This window comes from Callorhinchus milii, unplaced genomic scaffold (assembly GCF_018977255.1).
Source record: "Callorhinchus milii isolate IMCB2004 unplaced genomic scaffold, IMCB_Cmil_1.0 Scaffold10, whole genome shotgun sequence".
Classification (NCBI taxonomy): Eukaryota; Metazoa; Chordata; class Chondrichthyes; order Chimaeriformes; family Callorhinchidae; genus Callorhinchus; species Callorhinchus milii.
This window is the reverse complement of record NW_024704751.1, coordinates 15972140-15994661: the sequence shown is the minus strand read 5'-3', so window position 1 is coordinate 15994661 and position 22522 is coordinate 15972140. Positions and strand designations below refer to the sequence as shown.

The 22522-nt window shown below is 39.5% G+C and overlaps 1 protein-coding gene across 1 annotated transcript; it reads right to left on the bottom strand.

The window, feature by feature from the left end:
* Window positions 1-1700: 1700 nt before the first annotated feature.
* Window positions 1701-22522, bottom strand: cep85 (centrosomal protein 85). Its single transcript, XM_007894889.2, has 14 exons — window positions 22362-22522; window positions 18998-19067; window positions 15015-15164; window positions 11162-11964; window positions 10902-11032; window positions 10678-10795; window positions 10189-10374; window positions 9307-9459; window positions 7744-7898; window positions 7329-7446; window positions 7051-7101; window positions 6396-6503; window positions 4771-5002; window positions 1701-4159 (listed from the first exon to the last, which is right to left on the bottom strand). Exons 2-14 carry the CDS (start codon window positions 19050-19052, stop codon window positions 3996-3998), a joined length of 2424 nt encoding a protein of 807 aa, XP_007893080.1. The 5' UTR covers window positions 19053-19067; window positions 22362-22522; the 3' UTR covers window positions 1701-3995.

Below are 22522 nucleotides of genomic sequence, written 5' to 3'. Positions count from 1 at the left end.
AACCCTCGGGGGGGAGAGGGGAGGGGAGGGGGGGGAAGGAGGGGAGAGGGGGGAGAGGGGAGGGGGGAGGGAGGGGGTGGGGGGGGGTTCGTGTCTCACACGATTCAACGCGACCATCGCCCATCTCCCACTCCTTTGCTTAATTGCAACCCATTGCAAAAAAAAATGCAGAGGGAGACACTTTGCATTGGTCAAATAATAACTTGGGGAGGGGGGGGGGGTGTGTGGGGGGGGGGGGGGGGGAGAGGGGAGAAAGGGAGCCCATCAATTTAAAATCATTCAAAAGGGGAATTTTTTTTTTTTTTTAACAATTTTTTTACATGCAGAACATGGCCCTGGAATCCTCCAGCAAAAGTTTTCTTTGAAGCAGAAGGGAACTGGGCACATATTTTGAATATGTGTGTGTGTGTGTGTGCGCGTGTGGGAGGGGGGGAAGAGAGGGGTTGGGGCCGAGCAGACATTCTTTCCGAGAGCCGGCGCAGGCGGGCGCGAGGATAGTAATGATAATAATAATCCTTGGATTTCAATGTAGCGCCTTGTCGTGATGTCGAAGTTGTCTCAAAACGCTTCGCGGGACACACTTTAAAGTGGGGTTCGCTGCGCGCGTGTTGTGGGCTGAACGCAGCCGCCGGTTTGCGCACAGCGACGTCCCGCGCGAACAGCCGGTGACCCAACATTATTTGGGGATTTTTGGAAAGGGATTACTGCCTTCTCTTTTTGAAATAAGAGCGGTTAATTTGCTTACTTGTACTTGGTTGGTTAATCGCGCACACCACACGCCTTTTGTTTCCCCCCCCCCCGCCCGCCCGGTCTGGTAACGTTTCCTTTTCCCACTGTATGTATGTATGTATGTGTGCGTTGAGTGGGGGAATCGTTTCAATAACCCTTTCCCTGATCACTGCACTTGCTCCCCAGCCAATTATCTTACATTAGAAATATTGAAATTAGTTCCGTCACGGACTGGCCCAGTTTCCTCAAAGCTCCGAACTTTTTCAGAACCTAGAAATCACTCCCCCGCCCCACCCCCCCAAGAAAAAAAAAATGTGCAGGTGGTTATGAACTGGAGCACAGCAGATAGTAAGTTAAATCACTGGACAAGTCACCTTTCCAATGCCGCCTTCGCTGTAAACGCAGGTGGAATGACCCAACTCTGCAAAATTGTGAGAAGTCAATTCCACCGAGGAACAAATCCCACGACAGATTGCGCTTAATTCAGAGCTCATTGAAGGCACTTTTAATTTTAAAAAAAATTAAACGCACTAATTTGGAGACTGCAAGCGGAGCCGAAGGACGACCTCAAACCTTTCAGCAAATACAATCGGCAAATTGTGACATGGAAAGTTGAGAACTTTTCTCTTGAGAAAATGACTTCCAACAGTTCACCAGTAACGGAAGAGAAACTGAGCTCTGGTGTTGTGTCTTTCGTGCGGGATGTGATTAAGCGTAAAGTAAACACAGGCCGGTTTGAACAATTGCAATCACGAGGCACCTGGAGGATAACAGTAATGATCTTGAAATAACAGATTATTACTAAGGAAGGGTGCATGAAAAGTTCTGTCCACAAGGCAGGCAAGGATTAACGGGTTAATTTAACCTCCTGAAGCTGGGAGCAGGTCATGTAAGCAATTTCCTGCAGAATGCAGCTTGGTATTTTTTGGAGAACAGAAAACAAGTACGTGAAATTACAGCTGCAGCCTGGGTTATTTTAAATACAAATAAAAAAATCTTTATTTGCAAATACAAAGATAATTACAAGATGAAAATACAAGTATGAATCTGATATAAATAATTGACATCAAAACTTACAAAAAAAACTTTTAATAAAATTAGTATAAACCATTGTCCTTCTCAAGGCAACTCCTGCAAGATTAACCTCATGAGTCATCCAAATGGACGTAAAAACAGAGGAAATCCTCCTCCCTGAGCTGTAACTGTCTGCATAGAACACGCACACCGAGGGTCAGTCGTTTTAAAATACTAACACATTTGAATTATTCAGTAAATCCTGAAATCTCCATATTTTTCATTATGAAAAAAAAATCAAACTTCAGTTTGGCAGAAGTTCAGAAACTGGCCAGTTTTGCACCAAATCTCAAATTTCTGTAAGTCACAAAACTTGGCCTGTGCAGAGGCTGTAACAAATTGACTCTGCAAATTAGCACTGTTATACTTTTAAATATCAGATCTAGGGTACATCTCAAACCTTATGTACCCTTATTCATCCGTGAGATTATAATAAAGTTATCTGCAACAGCAAACTCCACTTGTGGTGTTTTCCAGCGGAGATGTATAATTTATGGCTCACATGACTGACAGTGCTCACTAAAATACTGCCCTTTTAAACAAGTTTTCCAAAGGATTAGATGCAGAATACAAACCTGCAACAGGAGGCACACTTTTCTGGGTTACTTTCACTCAGAAGAACTCACATTAAGGAAATAACACCGATATCAAAACCCACCTTAGGCACAATATCCTCTATACAATCTAGGTGGTCCAGTTAAACCCCAGAACAATAAAACGGAGTCAAGTGCTGCTATTTCTAAAAAAANGAAAGTTACTCAATTATCAGGAAATGCTGAGAGTCCACATTCCATTGTTTCAGATCAATATTGAGCTGAATAAAAAAATAAAAACTACATTTGCTGGAAATCCACAGCAGGTTAGTCAGCAGCTTTAAGAGAAATTAGGTTAACGTTTTATGTTTCTTCACCAAATACTGAAGGGCCAGTCCAACGTTAACCCCTTTCTTGCTGATGGACTTACTGTGGGTGTCCACTGTTGGCACATTATTAAGTTTAAATTGCCAACCACCCCACCCAAATTTGAGACAACAATTAAAAACATTACATTGCTGCTCTAGCTCAGTAGGTTGAGCCAACTTTTACTGCAAACATTTAGTGAACCTCAAAAGTTCTGTTGTTATTCCTCAATTTAATGCTATGCAATTTCGGGCTCAGATACTGTAATAACCTTGAGATGAAATTAGTTTGATGCGAGACAGTCCTGCCCTGAGTGACCAGACAGAGCACTTTACATTGGAGTCAAGCATAAGGACATACCTGCACAAGCAACTCATTCAACTTGTCTTTATTTCAGATTGTAAGAAAGGGTCAAGGCATGTAAACTTTGGCCATTTAGGACAATATACACACCACCAGTGCAGGTGAAGAAAGCATTGCTAAAACCTCCAACATTAACTCTGAACTAAGTCATTCCAGTTACGAAGGTCCAATTTATTGGATTCCACTTCTTTGGTAGCAAAAGAACTGCTAGTGACAATCAAGTCAGAATAAGACCTGGGATTATTGCTGAAAGTTTATTGATAACCCACTAGGTCCTAAGGTGCACGTGCATCAGCTTCATAATTAGACCTGGTCAAGTTCAAGTTTCATGTTGATATGTGACAAGGAACAAGCACTAACAGAGGGCCAGGTATCCGCTAGTTTCGGTATCATAAATATCATTGTTAATGTAGAAGCAGCTCCTGGCCAGAACTGCCAGTATGTGTTTGCACCATCCCATAAGGAGTCAGGGATCAGGAGGATGCTCTACATCTAGGGTGCTGCAAGATTCCTTCCTGTCCAAATATTCCAGGGTTTCAGGAAAGTAAAATAATTTATTTAGTGGTACCTGAGAGAGAAATAAACAACAGGCTTAAGTGCTATGCAGGAAAAGTTCTGATAAACATTGTTGCTTTGGTTAAAAAATTGAGTATTTTAACAAGGCTGTTATCCTTTCACGGTAGAGAAATTTACTAAACTTCACTGGAATACAGAAAGCTACTGCCAGACTAGTGCCCTCAGAAGAGATGCAGGTCTCACCTAACAGCAAGAATATCAGCTGTCATAAGATAACCATTGTGGCAAGTTTTTGAACTTCTTTCATGAACTGGTTTCAATCAAGGCATTTTTCATTGGATTGTCCAACACAAACAAACATTAAAGACCCAATACTTTAAATTCCCCAATCCCTACAAACAACATTGCACACATTCATTGTGTTATGCAGTTGTCTCCCATGTCCTGAGCATATCGATCTGATATGGTGGTCCTTAAATCATCAATCTCTCTGTGTAGCTGCTTGACATCAGCCAGCTTCTTGATCAGTAAATCCACATTTTGCCAATCCTCCTCTTCAGCGCTGAAGTGATGTATTGCTGAGGAAGAGAAACAAGCTCATACAAACTTTCTGTGTCACATCGTACGGATGACTTGAGGGGTAGAACAGGCTGCTAATTAATCTAGTTAAAGGCATTCCATAAATCAGGAAAACTGAACAATTTGGAGCTATTCTGGGAAGTGAATTATAAAAAACTAAAATGACATTCAGTTTTGACACAAAATAGATTATAAAAATAGTGATATTTAAAAATAGTAGTATTGCACAAGTGTGAAAAATACTTCATGAAAACTACAATGTTTGATTTTTCAGCTATGCTCAGAATGTTAGTCAGTGATGCTTTTGTTCCTTTATTTCTATTTCAGTTGCCAGATTCCTTCCTCTTCCATGCACGATGAGTGCCTTTGCACTACTTTCAATAGTATGTGCTCTGCAAGAGGCCAAGCTGCAGTGAGTGATAGTGTGACAAAGAGTCACAAATAGTGTAGGGGAAAGAGATTAGAATAGAGTTCAAGAGGGGGAGCTAACACACAAATGCACGGTGGGCCAAACAGCCTTCTTCTGAGCGTTAAGAGTTCTAGGAGGTTACATTGTGAAACAGTACACAATTAGGGACGGTGTGTATAGTGGGGCACACAGTGTACTTACACTGGATTCCAAGCAGCAAGGACAGGTTGGGATCCTTGCCTTGTGCTCGCTGTGCGAGGACGTTACAGATTGCCTGCAGGTCCGACAGACACTTGGCCAACTCTCGGTGCAGCTTCTCTGTGAGCTGAATGGTTTTGGGTGGCAACTGTGTGCTCTGCCCCACCCTGCTCTGTCCCAGCTGTTCCTGAAGGGTTAGGTTCTTCTCAATCAGCTCCTGATTCTGGGCAGAAAGCTGCAGATACAACAGCGCACGTCAAAACACAAGTATTGCAACAAAGGTTAAAAACACTATATTTTGCTAGATATAACAATTTTCGGAACACATCTGTCTGGAAAACACGCCTGTTTTAAGCAAGTGCTTCTTAAATTTTGTTAACCAAAATTGTAGACACTTAAGAATGTAAAAGAAACAATGTCTGATGTTCATTATCAGCAACTGTTGGTGTGAGAGGTTTTGGCGACACAGTTGATGACAGTCCAGAGTGTACATACAAGAGCCACTGACAGAAAATTACAACCCCCAACAGTCAATTCATCTCAACTTGCCACTTCAGTAGAAAGGAGCTCTTTGAAACACCATAATTTACTCTTCAGATCTCAGACTATTGTCCAACACCAGATGGCGAGCTTAATTTACATTCGAATATGAACATCTGAAAAATCTTCCAATATTTTTTTAAAAAAGGAACGCTTAATTAGTTTTCTCAGCCTATTCTCAGAACAAAAGCGAGACAGGTAGAATATAGCACTGATTGCGCGATTATGGAAATTCAACACTAAATTAATACAACGAAAAAATATTGCCAACTGTTCCATAAACTACAATTTATTTAAAAATATTGTGTTTGCAAATTTTGTCAGGGATCAAAAATGCAGCACATACAAAACCTCTGCTTCCTCAGATATTAACAAGTAGTAAGGTGATTTCTCCCGCCATTACTTAATCCTCAGATTCTCCTTGCATTTAGCATTTGGCCTCAGCGGCCATTCACCTCCCCTTGCTGAAAGGGATGGAGGGTTTTTCCGTACCAAGCTGGGAGCCAGCAGCACACTGACCAGAAACCATATTCAGCTTTGTTCTGCACATCATTTCATTCAGCCACAATGAGTTAAGACAGGCTACATAGCCAGCATACTTGACCATGTGCCAGCTGTGAAGCACCCTACACCAGCAAGCAAATCAGAGCCATGTCTAGCTAAGTGGATTAGCCCATTCTCTTTGCACAATTCCACACCGATGAAATTTAAAACTATTGTAATTAAAAGTGGGTTGTTTCACGCATAAAAAACATACCGTTTATTCGTATTTCAATTAATTTGTTAACTAACCCACTTGTCCTTCATCCAGCAAGACAGTAGGATGCAGGAAGCTGTCCACAAGTAGTAACTATTCTTAGTCCCAGCATTTTTTAATCTGCAGAAAACCAGCCTCCAAACTGAGACTGAATTTAAGAAATATTCAACAATTCATCAACAACAACAACAAGATTCCATTTATAGAGCGCCTTTCACGTCGGGAGGACGTCCCAAGGCGCTGAGTCATCAGACTCTCACACAAGGTGAATATCTGAGGTTTCAAACTGAGCTTGTCTCCTGCAATGTTGAACCGTGTATTCACTGCTCACCTCCTTCATGGCTCTCCTCAGTTGTTGTGATCCATTTTCCTTTCCTGACAACTCCTCTCGAAGATCCTGGCTTGCCCCCTCTTCCTGTGCCACACAATCCTCCAGGGACTGCAGATCATCATACAAGAATGATGCAAAGAGACACATTTTCTATGTTATTGGACAAACAATTATTAGCAACCAAACAAAAATGCACTGTAGGTTCCTTTTAAAAAAAGTAAAATACTGGTGAGGCAACAAAGACAAGTTTGTGTCTTAAATGATGTGTACTTCAAGCTACTCAATTTTGTACCCAGGTTGAATCTGTCAGTGTTGAGATGAACCCATTCCCACCGTTTTACTCTCCTAGTGTCAGCATGGAAAAATCCACAGTAAAAGCACCTTTTACAGGAAATTATTTATCTTAACCTCCCCATATTTCTCATACTCTCGATCCTTATAATGTGTGTGAGATGACAATTCAAAGTTCTCTTCTACAGACCCACGCCAACCACTGACTTGGGTTGAAACTGCCTCATATACATTTCAGACCTTAAAAGATAGAAAGGAGACTCCCATTCCATCAGTCTGGGTTTGATTCAACCAAGGAGAGTTATTAGTTCCTTTGAATTAGTCCAGTCAGTTGCATGGCTTGGAATTTCAGGGATCACCATACCCGTATCTGTGAGGTCAGCAGCTCCATTCTCTTCTGTTGTTTATCTATGAGCTGATAAGTAAACAGATACAATTAGTAAATCAGTAATAGTATCTGTCCCATGCATGCGTTAGCGCCACACGTGGAAGACATTAAATATAGAAAAATCAAAGTTAAAGAAAATTTATGCTGCATAAAAGAAAATATGCGCATTGGTAAACAGCTTCTCCCAGGGCTGTCCACCCGCTGCAAAAAGGATCCATTTCTTCAGATGCCTGGAATGAAGATGCAGCGCTCACCTTCTTGGCTCTCTCATAGTCCTCTTTCAAGCCGTCACTCTCACACTGCAGTTTCTCTACTTCTAGAATTGGCAATCTCGCCCCATCTTCCAGACACTTGGAGACCTTATCCTGAAGACTGAAGAGAAGAGCGATACCGTCGAATCACGTTAAATCCAAACTGTGTTTCCAGCAATAGCAACACTAACATTAAAAATCAACCTAAGGTTTTTTTACTGGAATATTTATTACTATAAACAACCCAGAACACTCAGCCTCCCAAATCTACTAGTTTAAAGCACTCTGGGATGCTACAAGTGGAGGATGCTATATAAATGCAAGTTGTTATTTTATAGTGATACAAGTTTTAGTCTCAGATTCATTTTTGTAGGTAAGGAATAAGAGACAGTAAATCCTGAAACACAGGTTCATTTACCTGTGTACAGTGGAAATGAGCTGTGCTTCATTTTGTTTCTGATTCTCCAGCAGGCTCTCCTTTTCCCTGCAGAGAGCGCGAGCTTCCCCCAGATTTGTCTCCAGATCCGTGACCATGCTCTGCAGCTGGTCACTCTTCAGCTCCAAGTCCTTTACCTGGAAAAATGAAATTCCATTCAGATTCATTAGAATATTTTTCAATTGTGGAGACAGAGAAGATAAACCATTTCTTGACAGCTAGATGAGGCATATATTGTAGAATGACAAACACAGGCGAGTTTATCCCCAAACCAATGCAGCATCTTAATACAGAAGAATAAAAACTCGGGGAACAGTGCACAGAATAAGGATTTATATATAAGGACAAGGAAGGTGCAACATATTAATTACAAAAGGTGCTAGAGTCAGTGCAGACTAATGCAATATTAATATACTATTATTAACACCAATGTAAATTTAATCCAGATTAACTAGGTAATTTAACACTGACCCTTTCACTTGTACATTATCTGACATCCCTTAGGTTTGCAGCTAACCTCATGCAACCTGAAGCACACATTATAAAATCCCCAGCAATACTTTAGAGAAAACCTCGGTCCTGGATTTGAGAGCATTATTATTCTACATCAAGAATGGTTTCACATAGACAGAAAAAACAATATCTTTTCATGTAAAAGAATATTGCAAAGGACTGCACGAACATTACGGTGGATTCCGAACAGAAAAATATGAGAAAACAAATTTCAAATAAATCTGTTACAGCATGGCAATACCGTTGTGCTAGCAACACAGGAGACTGTTACATAGCTACACATCTACATCCATTAACTACTTGTTTATAATCAATCATTTTGCCTGAATACATTTTAAAGATACAATGCAGGTACAGCAAAAGTGCTTTGCACAAGAATTGCTGGTGGATCTGTGCCAATGTTCAGTTGGCAATCAATGGGGAATGGATATCACTTCAAAGCTTTCTCTGTATTATATTCATGGCTTTTTAAAAATACTTTGATCTGTTGAGGTTACATTTCTCTTTGGTCTTGTATAAGTTCTGCTATTTTTCAGCCAGTTGTTTTGACAATAGAAAACATTGTTCTGCTCCACACGTTTTATCTTCACTGCTTTGTGGCACTGAAGTAACAGCATTCATTTAATCCCCTAACGACCTTCTTGTCTGTTTAAACAAAGAGCTTGAAAGGCAACAATCCCAATTGAGTTTCTAGTCCACAAAAGTATTTTCTGAGCATTTTTTGTCCAGCAGCACTGACACCAATTTTGAACCATGCAACAACAGAGCACTACAGCAAACTTCAGGGAGTAGGTTAGTAGACTGAACTTCTGGAGCAGAATAACTTTTCACTTAATACATTTTAAACCATTCTTAACCATTGCTGAAGCTTCCCTTTATTTACTAGGTGATATATCTAATTGGAACTTTGGGGAGAGACCAAAAAAATATTTTGTCTGGTGCCAGTTAATAGTCTACAGGCACTGAAAACAGGTCAACATACCCAGGGTCAAAGAGTTTCAAGGTCACACTATCAAATAGTTTCTGCTCTACCTGCTGGCTCTGCTTTTGGTAGTCGTCCAGAGTTGGCAGGTCTGCAAGATATCTCTCCAGGGTTTCAATTCTCTGCTGCTTCTCTCGGTTCTGCTCTGCCTCTTTCTGACACTTCCTTTTCAGGTTGTTGATGTGCTTGTCACGGCCTCGAACCTGTAGCAGTACAGAATGAGAATGATGAGCAAAGACTTGTTTTTTTAATACTTCCTTCACATTGCTAATGATAATAATAATTGGTAATGGTCACTCAATCCACAACTGTTTGTGGGACACTGCTGTGCCCAATTGACTGCTACGTTTCACCCACAAAAGATAGTCAATTCACTTTACAGTAACGCTTTGAGATGTCTCGAAGACGTGATGAGGCACTGTATCAAATGCAAGGGTTATATTAATCCTTTTTTTTGTACACAAATACAACAGCCATTTGCATCAGCAAGGTCCCATAAACAGCCACAATGTGAATTCAGTTTATCTGAAGGACTGCTGGATATTGGAAGAATTTTCCTTCTCTTTTCAATAAATATAAATGTAAGCATCTGGTTAACGTGGAATTCATGACTTTCTTCAACGGGCCATATGTACTACTGAGATTCAGCCACTTGGCGGCACCACAACACTTTAATCACTGTGCCTTGGAAATCAACGAGTGGAATGATAGGTGCACAAGGTCTGTCAATAGGATCTGATGTGTGATATTCACAAATTTCTTGTGAGCATAACATTGTCACATGCTGACTTGGGATGCGTGATTCACTGTTTGCAAACATCACAAAGCAAAACTGCAATTAACATGGAATACAGTTGGAAATATAAATTAGACCCCAATGTGTATCCAGTAGAAAGTACTTTTCTTTTCAATAAAACTCAAGAACAACCTACCTTCTCCTCCATTTTCTTCATCTCATCCATGTACTTCTGTGAATTTTCTTTCAGTGTCTCATTCATACGCCGTACTTCTACTTCAGCGGCTGCTAGTTTTTTCTCCATCTCTGTTTTTTCGTTACCCAAGGCCTCTGTCCGTTCTGCATACTGAGCCCGTAAGAAAACATTTTCTCGTAAAGATTCCTGTACAACAGAAAATTCACCAAGTTATGCGTTTCTTGTTTTTCTTTTCTCTTTGCTGGCTCTTGCTAGGATCCACAACATACACACATATGATCAGCTGGGTTTAGTCTTGAAGTGTTTAGTCATGTAGACCTCGTACCATCACCTTGCTCTAGAATACCATTATTTCAGTGAGTGGAGAAATTACTCTATAACCAGTTAGTTGTATTTAGAAAGCTGATGAATTCTGCATGCAGAGTTTGGCAAAGCAAACTTAGGCCACGGATAATACAAACATCATTTGTTCCCATGGAAGAGCAGTACCTGTAACCGAAGCATGTACACATCACTGAGAGGAACAGGATGTCCCAGCATCGCGCTGTGCATCTGCAGCTCAGACATCCTCATCTTCTGCTCCAGCTGATAGATCTGATGCTTCTGCCTGCAATTCAGAGGGAATGGTATGAAAAGCCCATGTAGTTGCAGAGGAACACACTTATTAGACTGCTGAAAGCTCACAATTCTCTTCACCCCTCTATATAACTCACCTTTCAATCACCAACTCCTTCTCTTTCAATATGCTCTCATTTGCTTTAATCAGTGGGTCCCATTTGTTAGGTTCCTGATGTAGAATGACAGATTGGGCAGTTGGGAACTGCTGAGATCCAGCATTCAATAACTATGGGAATAGGCAGTAAAGAATTGAAGTAAAATTAATACTAGTTGCAAGTGCAGTGTCCATCGGGTTTTAATTTGGTTTGTACCTGCAGTACTCCCATCTAGCACTAAATGAATGTAAGTGCATTACCTGAATGTGCTCCACTTGTAGTCTAAGGGCCTCAAACTGCTGCTGCTGCCATACAGTCAGGTCACGTGATCTTTCATTAGGCCGGGTATCAAAAGTCTTTCCGTGAACATGTTCCCTTAGCCACGATGGACCCACAGAAGTTTGCTGTGTTTGAAAGTCATAGAGACTAGCAGTTGTCGAGCCTCCAATATTAGGTTGGAAACAGGCCTTTTGTCCTAATAGACCACTGTTGCTTGGTACAGCCTTACTTTCGGGCAAAGATTTGTAAGTGAAATCATAGCAGTCTTTTGTTCCAGTGCCATTGACGTCTTGCGGTATCTCAGCCTTGCTGCAAGTCTGCAACCTGTGATTTGGCTCACCATAAAATGTGTCTAAGAAATCTGATTGATTTAAGGTTGGTTCAAGGTTAGGTGCTTCAAACTTCCTTGCAATCTCTTCCATTCTGAAATGTTCGATATTGGGATTTGATGAATGGTCAAGTACATTCAAAGTTGGTCTGCAAACATTCAAACTATCTGCAGGCAAGGTTCTAACATCAGTAGAAGATTCTCCACTAATTCTTTCACTAATATCCAACCCATTCAGCTTGGATAAGGAGGACCATTTCTTCACAGTCCTTTGGTCCTTCATATCTGATGTGTTAAAGCTCTGATGTACAGATGCAGAGCTGAACCCTGGATCACCTGGTGGATGAAGCCTTGACGGTGAATTACCAGAGGTGGAAGGCATGACATGGGCAGTAGGGATAATGGACTGTGTCCTGATGGGTCTAAATGAAGAACTTCCACTGGAGCTACAGAAATCTGAGGGAGAGAGAAATTCAAAATCTAGTTGAATAAAAATTATTTATCGAATGCTTTCAACATGAAGGATAACTCGGAACTCTGCAATAAGTGCTCAATACCACAGATGGCTCATCTGATTATGTGCAGGATAATCCATCATTTAATACAAACTCAGATTAGTTTTGTTGTGTTGCAAAATTAAACATCAAAAACACGAGAGCCAAAACTAATGGGGCAGATTATGCTAAACTAAATCCTGCACTGTTGGAAGCTTCTAATCATTACAGCATACAAGTAAATTCTAAGCGATTAATAAAATCCTCAGGTATAATAGAATACAATCAAGATAAGGTGCATAATTTTCTGAACTTCCATTTATCGGTTGTCCTTTTCGTTTCTCACCTATTGGGGACCTGCAGTAGATACAAAAACACAAGCTGCATGCTTTGTACTCCATGAGAGCTAATGTGTTCTATAAGTATTTTGTTTTAGGAAAAAGATACTAAAAAATTCTTGAATCCAGGATCTTAAAATACAGTAGAAGAAATAATGAGCAGCGTGGCAAATTACAGAGCACAACTACTTTTCATTGGCAATTAAAAGGGAAGGAGGTTGTATCCAGTCTACTAAACTGACATTAAATATTATTCAATTAGTGTAGGACAAACAAATCTTCAACAGTGACTGTAACTGGCTATGTGAGTCGCTTATAATAAAATTCATCTCGATTGGTTAGAAACATTGCTTGTGAATGATCACACATTTAACAGCACAAGCGGAAAATACAAACGCTACACTATTTTTAGAGGCTATCATCATGGGCAGGAGTTTCAAATGCGTAGTTTCAAATGGACTGGATTATTAATAGGTGACTGTGTCATTCCACTGAAATTCATTTTAAACCAAAAAATACTCTAAACACAAGAGTTCTCACTAACCTAAGGATTACATGGTGTTACAGCTGATTCACTCCACATACGTGAACATAAATGCCGACTTGTACGGTTTATGAAGAAATACTAATAGGCAGGTCATTAGAACACTAGTACTGACCAAAGCTACGCTATAGACCAAGGGGTGTAATAATGGGGTTTCACTAGCACTGGTAAGTAACAGAAACAAGGACAAGAGTGACTCGGCTATGCATAGAATTAGTTACTTAAGGTAATGTGCATATTGCTCCATTTATACTAAGGTAAATAGCTGATAGATTTATTTTTAATGTATTGATAGATACCATGATATTTGCAGGAAAGGTTATTTTTATTTTCCAGGAAGCCTGAAACACGTTTTCTGAAGTTCCCTGGCACCATTTATAATCCTACCATTGAATTTGATGCCAATTTACTTTTGTCATGGGTCCAAACAAAATCAATAAGCCAAATAATCCAATTTTAAAATAGAGCTCAACTTGATTGATGCCATCACTTTTACAATAATCTATAAATTTAAAATCTTTTGAGCCAGAAAGAACCATACATACTGCATGAAGCACATAGGTTTGAGAAGTCAAGACTGGTCTTCATTCTAGATTTGAACATATCCAGCACTGTACTAGAATTAAATGCACTAGTAAAATACTCACAGATTTCAGGTAGCTTGTCTTTTCATCAGTTTATACTTAGTAAATGCAGATAACTGCACAAAATTACCTGTTAGTGGCACTACTGAAAACCTGGTCCAGGAAAGTAAAAGTAATGGCTTCCTTCGCAGTATCAATTCTCAGTACTTCAGTTCCAAATTTAACTCGAATCATGGCCATCAACAGAATGCAGCAAAGCCCACTTGCTGCTTTTCAGTACACACCCAACGCTCTGCCATTAAACTAAGATTCAACCACAAAGTTGGAGAAGTTCTGTCTTTTAACCTACTCTGTTACTACAAATGCAAAAAGGCCTTTATTCCCATGGCTAAAGCTCCTTCTGCTCACTTGTTGGCTAGCTCCTTGTGCCTGCTAATGTTTATTCGATTAATGTTACAGTGCACAACGCTGGAAATTTGAGTAGATTGCAGATCTTATGACCACGGTGCATGGATTAAAAGCGGTCTGTACATTTTATCGCACCAAGTTAAAGGCAAGAATACATAAAGTTGGAACATTTACAAAGAGATGGATTTTCTCCATTTAAGTGAATTATTTTATATAATTTGAATTTGGTTACTCTCTTCTTCATTGCCATTACTTTTGGGGGTTGGGGGGGGAGAAAGAGAGAAAATAAAATTCTATGACCTCATACTCTTAAGAGTATGAAGCCTCGCAGATGTTTTCAACATTAACACTGCAAATTCAGAGATCATGTGTAAAGCAATGACATGGTATCTTGTGGAGGCAGACTTTACAGAGACCTATTGCACAGTGACACCATTCACTCACATTTTACAGCAAAGACAGAACGTGTATTTTTGTGTGTTGACTCCACTTAGCCCAAGTAAGCGCGTAGGGATATGCTCGAACCACATAGTCCATTAAAATAACTAATAATTGTAACCTCATATAACCATTTTAGTTATAATCACAAAAAGGGCAGTCAAGTCAGAGGTTTCACTTTTACAACTATTCTATTTTCAGTGCACATGTTTGTGTGAGAGGGGATGTGGTGTGGGTATCAGCATGTGGAGAAAGGTAATGTTGGGAGCCAAGCACTTGACGATTCAAGCTTCCAAATGCAAATATACTATCACAAAACTATGCCAAAACTATGGAATCTCGATATTTGTTGGTATTTAAATAGCATAATAATATTTAAAAAATAAAGGAAATACTGTAGGTAAATAGTTATTTTATTCACATTGATTTACTTCATTCATTGTTTTATTGTTGAAAAACAAAAGAACTGTAAACAAAAAAATCCCTGCAAATTAGGGTTAAAATTGTGAAAAGAGGAAATACATTTGGACAATTCTGCAATTTTAAAGAAACATTTTTTACACATATCTGACTGTAATAATCCTCACATTTGATACAGCACCTTATCACATCTTTGAGATGTCTCAAAGTTGCTCACGGAATATACTGTAAAGTGAATTGACTGTATATTTTACGGTGAAATTTCATGTATTTAACTCACCGTCTGTGCTATCAGAACAAGACGTTCCTAAGGCGGTATCCCAACTGTCAGCTGTGCTGGGTCGCCTTTCGATTCTATGCTGCACCCTTTCTGAACGCACCGGGGTTTGCCACTCTGTTTCAATGTAAAAACCTCTCTGGTCGTCTAAATCTGGATCAGAGAGAAACTGATATTAAAATGTAAACACTAATATTTTACAAACTTAACCATGGCATTTACCACATTAAAAACAAATATGAGTGCAGTACGTCACATCACATCGCTTATTATTGATTTTGAAACCTGTGAAAAACAAACCACAACTACTACTTGCAAACTACATAAATGTAGAAGAACTTTCAAAGCAAACATATTAACCTTATTCACCATTTCATATGTGAGTTAAAGAGAATGTTGTACTTTTAAGTTTACTGATAAGGTTGCACTATTGTTTTAGTCCAGCTGGAGACTCCAATTCTACGTATAATAAACGAGCTGCACTATAGAGAATGGGACATTGTTATATTTTTCCTTCCAGGAGGACAAATTTCAGGCTTCATTTGAAATATAATTTCTACAAATGCAACTCTAAAAAGGCATGTAGTTATATTTCTCCACTGATGAGTAAGCCAGAATCTGTTAATTTTCTTTGAAGTCGTGGCACACCTGATATTCTAGGAAGAAATTACTGTATAATAGGAAAAGCATCAAATACTACAGTCCTACATTGATCAATCACTCATTCATTCCAGACATCCAATATTGCTGGAAGAGTACTTTGCTTCTATTTAAAATGGCACTAACTATTTAGTTTAGCCTGAATATCAGACAGTCGTTACATTTCTCCCTTCTATAAAGTGAAGATTAATAATCATGCACTCCGAAGAGATTTGCAGTATAAGCATACCACATATGCTTGATCATTCTCACACCGGCTTTATGAAATCAGAATTTAATCACTGCATTCAATGATTACTCTAATTCCAGTTAAGTGGTTTCATACAATAAATTGATCAGATTAGGTGCAATGAATTCTTCAGTATTAATGAACTACAGATAATTAATTCAATGGGTGTTGACAGAAAGCTTTTGTAGAATTTCTATTTGCTCACTGTAAAATGCATAATTTACACTAACTACTAAGTGCCAAGATACTAAAATGGAAATGACAAGACATACTTTCTAACTACACTCTCCACAAAATGAAATCTAATTCCATTTTTTTGGTACGACAGGTCCAATTAGATATCTTCCTGTTGGTGAAAACTCATCTTTTAAGCATCAACATAAAAGTGGCGAGAATGAGTTCTCAGTACCAACATTATACCTAATAAATGAAAGGGGCCATTTTTCAGCACGATCACATAACAATTCAATGTAATTTTAAAAGAGGATCATTTAAAATCATAACATTGTACACATTTTTTAATTGAGAGCAATGTTGCAGCAAACCTAGTTATTAACATAAATGTTGAATTATTTACCCTTCTACCTGATAGGGAAAAAAAAGTTGAGATAATGAAAGCCTAGTGGTATGAGTAATACATCCTCATTCCTGCCATTCTCTTCCTTTCTCAGGCTCTGTTGCATTGGTAACTGATAGCACAGTACAAGAATACCCATACAAGAAGGCACAGATGCAATCCACCGAAATCAATAAGAGCAAATAAAAATAATAGGATCAAGTGATTTTTACTGAAAAAAGCTATGCAAGCAAATCATTAGCAAGAGAGTAAAACTATCCATGTCATAAAAAGTGTTTTTTTTTAAATGGGAACAGGTCATTTTCAGTAGCCTAGACAGAGATAATACAGTATTTGAATGCACTGTATTGCAATGAAACCAGATATTACTGCAGTTCAAATCATCAACTCATCTCATACCACAGACACAAAATCAATCCAGCTGTTACTATATTTTTGGCATTTGACCTGGGAGAAGGTTACATGCAATTTGTTTCATTTATCTTGAACATAAAATATTTCAATCACCACCTTTCCTATCAAATTAGGTTCCTTTCAATTGGGATATCTCTCAATAACTGCTCAATTGTTATCCATTTAAGGCTGCTACATAAATCACAGTTTTAGAACAGTAACCATGCAGTCACTTAATCATTTCAACATAAACAATGATCGCATTCTACTCCCCCAAAAATGCAAATAGAGATGGTTTAATACTGAAGTAGAACTATGGAAATGAACATCCCTTGTTATTAGTGAATGACCAACTAGTTTACCATGAAATGCCATGCTTGATTGAAGAACTAATACTCTGTGAATGTAAATTTTCGCTTGGATGAGATTTGCATTCTGTCAGTTCCAGTGATGGTTCCATTAAACCACACATGAACATAATTCAGAAACACATTAGCTTGCTAACCTCAAAACATTATTATACATTCAGTCAATCTCTTTTTTTTAATAAAAAGGTAACAATTGTCTCAATGCTGTGGTACTTTTACAACTAGGCTTGTTATGTTGGTCTGCCTGGAAAACTGCAAATCCTGTACTGAAGGCCTGAGACAAAACAGGCTCCCATTTCAGGGATTATAAAAATACAATGATTACAGTAATTTCAATTCCATGTCCCCAAAAACTATTTTCTATTCTCTACAAATGCACACATTATAGAAATTATACAGTTATGCTGGGGGAATAACGTTGCATCCATTAATAGAATTCATGACTACAATTAACTGGTACATTATGTAACAAAGATAAAATAAAAGTACTGTTTAACAAACTCCCCTGCTAGCCTAATGGATAAACACTGTGTGGTGTGGTATTGTGGCCCAGATTCAATGGCAAATTAGCTGATGTCTGCGGGTTTACAGCTATTACACATCAGGACTCACATTCAATCTAGAGGCGTTAATTCAGAAAGCAAAGGACACATCAAATTTATGAGCTGAAAACTTGACAAGAAATTCAACATGAATCCTTAAACTCTAACTTAATATTTATTACTTTTATTACAAAACTGTTCACACATTAAATCCTTTCCTGAGTGCATTTACAACTTGAGGGTCACTGTACAATATTATTTCTCCCTTGAGATGCATTATTAGTTATCATACACTCATACTACAAAGCCATTTCAAACAGAAGATATTAGTTCAGAATCCTTTGTTGTTGATACTTATGCTATAGAACATCAAAGAGCATGACTAAGATTAGGAAAGTCTTTACAATGTGAAAGCTTCACATAAGCACAAAAGACTAAGTCAAAGAGTTTACAACACAAATTATTTTTTCATGGTTCTGCCTCCAGGTTGGTCACAATACAAAGCTGACTCCACAACGTAAAGCACGCTATGCCAAGTCTGATAGATGGCAGAGCTTGCCAACGTTACACCATTAACGTGTTTGTATTTAAGCAGACGCTGGGTCATCTCCAATTGCCTGGCTAAATTATGTATTAGATGCTACACAAGTTAACAGTTAATTATTAAGGATAGATTGTGGATCTCTGGTTACCAGAGAGTGGAAGCAATAGAGCTTAGCAGCAAGCCTGATTTACTAATTTCTTCTAACAGAGAACGAATCACTTACACAAGGTATCAGGGTGGAATGCCAGCATCTTAACTACACACAACTGGCCTCTTACATTTACATCTGATTATAACGCAATGGCCTTTATTATTAGTTTAAGCAAGCAACCAGACTATAGCATGGGTTTTGATTTAGTTCCCCCGTACTTATTTTCATCAAAGGCCCTATCGTCGTTCATCACTGAATTGTGGTAGCAACTCAGTATGGTATGTTCTAGTCACTTCAGCCAAGACCAACAAAGTTCAGTGATTTGCTGATCCAAACTAAAATAGACTCATTCAAGTGTTGCACTAGATGACCTGACTTTGCATAGAAGACTGTATGTCGACAGTCAAGTCGTGAAATGAATGTCATTTTCTTTCATAAAAACAAGGATTGGCTGCATAGCATTCAAGTAGTATGAAATCGTGTCAATTAGCACGAGGAAAAATAAATATAACAGAACTCTACCTGGTGTGTTGTTTTGTTGGTGAATTGAGTCTCTGTACTTTCTAGAAGTGGCCATTTGAAATCAACTTGCCTGTTGGCAAAAAAAGAAAATAAGATCAATAACAACAACTTGGATTTATATAGTGCCCTCCACCCCGGATGACGTCTCAGAGTGCTTCCCAGTAATGGATCCCAGGGCTGAGCCAGGGGGAGAGGGAAGACTGTGACCAAGATCACATTAAGGAGCAGAAATTTGGAAAAAGTACAAGTAACAATACGGTATTTCACTTTGTGGATAATGCATTTCATACGTCTTATTAATTGTAGCAGCATTCTAGCAGCTGTAGTAGTAAAATAAAACCAGTCCCACTTTCATCTTTGCTGGTATAAATACATAGCTGACTGGAATACTGCTATGTATTCCCCTCTGCTACAGGTATGAATCTACACCTTATTGCTTGTTTTGTCCTTCACACTCTGTTCGGTCTCTCTCCCTACTAGCTTCCATTATAGTAAATTACCAGTTACTTCTGCTGCCAAATATCAGTGCTTCAGAGGAAAGAAAAATATCTCAGGAAGTTGGGCCTCAAATCTCAGGCAAGGCACAATTTTATAAAATGTGTTTTGATTGGTGGCTGTGACTGTGCTGTCCCTTGGTATACTAAAAAAAACTGAATGATTTCACTGTTATATTATTTAGTTTGAGAGCAGGATATGGCTAGAGATACAATTTTCAACATTCCTGATTGGATTAAAAGAGCATTTTACTGTAAAAAACTATCTTCCATTTGATCCACTTTTACATCTTCCCAAATATAGCAGAAAACCTTACTGTACTTACTATGGATTAAAAATACGAATGAAATAGATGGAACTACTTTGTACTATACAGGAAATTGAATCTCACCACTGATTATAATTTCAATACATCAAAGCAAGGATGCATTATCAAATCCAAATATTTTGATTTTTTTAAAGAATGCAAGGCTGAAAGTTATAATTTGCTATTTGTTTTAATTTTCCTCTGCATACCTCAGCATGCAAACCATTCTCAAGGACAGACAATCAAGCTAAATGCCAGTGACTGCTAATGTTCCTAAGCCTCCCATTAACTGCACTATAGAAATAGTATTCACCATGTAACATCACAAGTCAGTGTTCCAGTTGTATGACTCCATGGCACTCACTGTATTGAGATACAAGCTTTGCTTTAAAATAACGGTGCGTCCAATACATTCACTGGATTTTCAGCAATGCTTTTTTTAAACTAGATTAAATTGACTGGCAAATAACTACTCCATTGTGATGTTGGTGTGATTACAATTACTTCATCATCACCAGCTGTGCTTTCAGCCTCTCCTTTCTGAACAGTAAAGGTCTCTTCCGAACAATCAGCAGACCCGAATGAAAGGAAACTATTTCCCTGCATCTAGATTATTTGAGGAAAGACAGGCAAATTTCACTCTCTATCAATGCAAAACTTCTAACGTCCTCCCTGTTACAGGTTATACAGTAGCTAGTCATATGAAAGCTCACTGGGTTACTTTACCTTCATAAACAGCTGCTGAAAAGTTATCAGTTTACCTGCATTCTTAGCATCACCTAATCACATCCTCTCACATCATCTTCCAACTTTGGTCGTTCACCCAGGTTTATTAAAACATAAATTGCAAAGCCTTTGTCCTCAAACCATTCTGTAACCAGCTTGCTCTTACAATGAGATAATGCCTAAATAAACACAGATAATCTATGCAGCAACTGGCATTCAGTAGCTATTTTGCAACACAATATTAAAACAAACTCAATCACTGTCAGCCCTATCCTTAGATGAAAATACATCAAACGAAGTATCCAGTTGCATTTTGACTGTGTTGACTTGAAGGCAACCGTAAAGCCACAACAGGAGGAAAATTAACCATGGTGTTGAGTTGAACAAGTTGAAGAGAAACAGCAATTAAATCGCAAATCCAATTAACAATTTACAATATAGAAGTACACCTCAGACAAGTCTTATACCACTATCGCACTGATCTTTGGAAACTAGAAAATCTCTGAAATCAAGTCTCCAATGGACACGATACTGTGAGTGTAATGACTTGGGCAAATTCTAAAAAAAAAGGAAAACTGTAGAAACTTCAATTTCACCCCATTACTATCCTGAGGATGAGATTGATTCAAGCTATTCTTCCATTTCCTGTTCTTTCTTTCTGTATCCAAGACAGAATGTGGGCAAGATCACTTTTAGCCAAGAGCACTTTCTAAGAGGAATCACAGACAGTGATCGGAGTGGAAAAGATCATTGGGAAGTGATGAATGAGCTCAATACTGCGTTCTACCACTTTTTAAATCCCTGTGGATTTATAAGGGTGTGACTGATTTGTAGAACCCTCGGGGATATTTTCTTATATATGTTTACACACATATTTTCTGGCAGAGTTTTCATAATGACAGCTCATGTCACAACGTGCATTTAAGCGTTCGAATTACATTCAAGAGCATAATTGAGTAGTCCCACTGAATCTACCTAATGTACGTTTACAAGTCCACTCGATCTATAATGAAGTCTGAGTATGTTACACACATTGGCCTGAATCTACGTACTAACCAGAGGACACATACCAACATAAAGCATGGAACATTGTTCATTATCTTGCCCAATAATTACTCATCACCAGGAATTCCATTCCTTCTAAAGACACAAGTTCATCGGAAATGTAACTGGGGAAGCAAAGTCCCCGCCTTTGAAACTCCTTCCCTTAAACATATGGAAGAACAATGTTTTGTACAGCTGTGGCCGGAGGATCTTCTCTAACTGGGACTTCTCCAGTTCTAGGCTTGTCCAGGGTTTAAAGAGGTCAGAAGGGACAGTCCACACCTCCACCCCAAGGACTGTGCTTTTGAAGAGCCCTTGAATGTTTGTGTCAGCCCCAGCGCCGGGGGGAGGGGATCAACTGCTGCGCGCCATTGGCTGCCGCGTTTCGCCCACAACTATACAGTCAATTCACTTCACAGTCTATTCTGTGAAGCGCTTTGAGACGTCGAGAAGACGTGAACAGCGCTATATCAATGCCCGGATTATTATTATTATTATCGTAAGTTACCCCGAGCCCCAGAGTAAAGGCCTCAGTGTAACAGTGCGACTCTCCCCCAGGCTGTGCGGGGGGGGGGGGCAGCTTGGACTGGGAGCTCAAAGCAAAGACGGGGTAGGTTACAGCTCGAACCCTCGCCCTCCGGCCCCAGAGGCCGTGCCGCAGCCCGCGACCCAGCCCGAGGCTTCGCGAACTTTCCATACCGAAGGCCGCGCGCTGCCCCTGGCAACAGCCACAACACCCCGCGTCCCCTCCGCCGCCCGGTGCCCCCCCCCCCGCACCCAGGCCTCACTCACCTCAGGGGCCGAGCGGCCGGCGACAGTTACGGAGCGCCCGGGCGGGACTGAGTGAGGGAAGAGCCCGAAGGCGGCGACGGCTCCTCAGCCCCCGAGTCTGTCACCCGCTGAACGGCCGTTACCCCGCGCGCATGGCGCAACCGCGCTTACCCCACCGCTCA

Bases quoted from the DNA above. Each gene is read 5' to 3' on its own strand.
- cep85 (XM_007894889.2), bottom strand. From the start codon at position 19,052: ATGGCCACTTCTAGAAAGTACAGAGACTCAATTCACCAACAAAACAAC. The intron at 11,965-15,014 runs GTGAGTTAAATA...TCTCTCCCTCAG, and splicing joins TTGTTCTGATAGCACAGACG to ATTTCTGTAGCTCCAGTGGA. The intron at 9,460-10,188 runs GTAGGTTGTTCT...GTACTGCTACAG, and splicing joins TGAAGAAAATGGAGGAGAAG to GTTCGAGGCCGTGACAAGCA.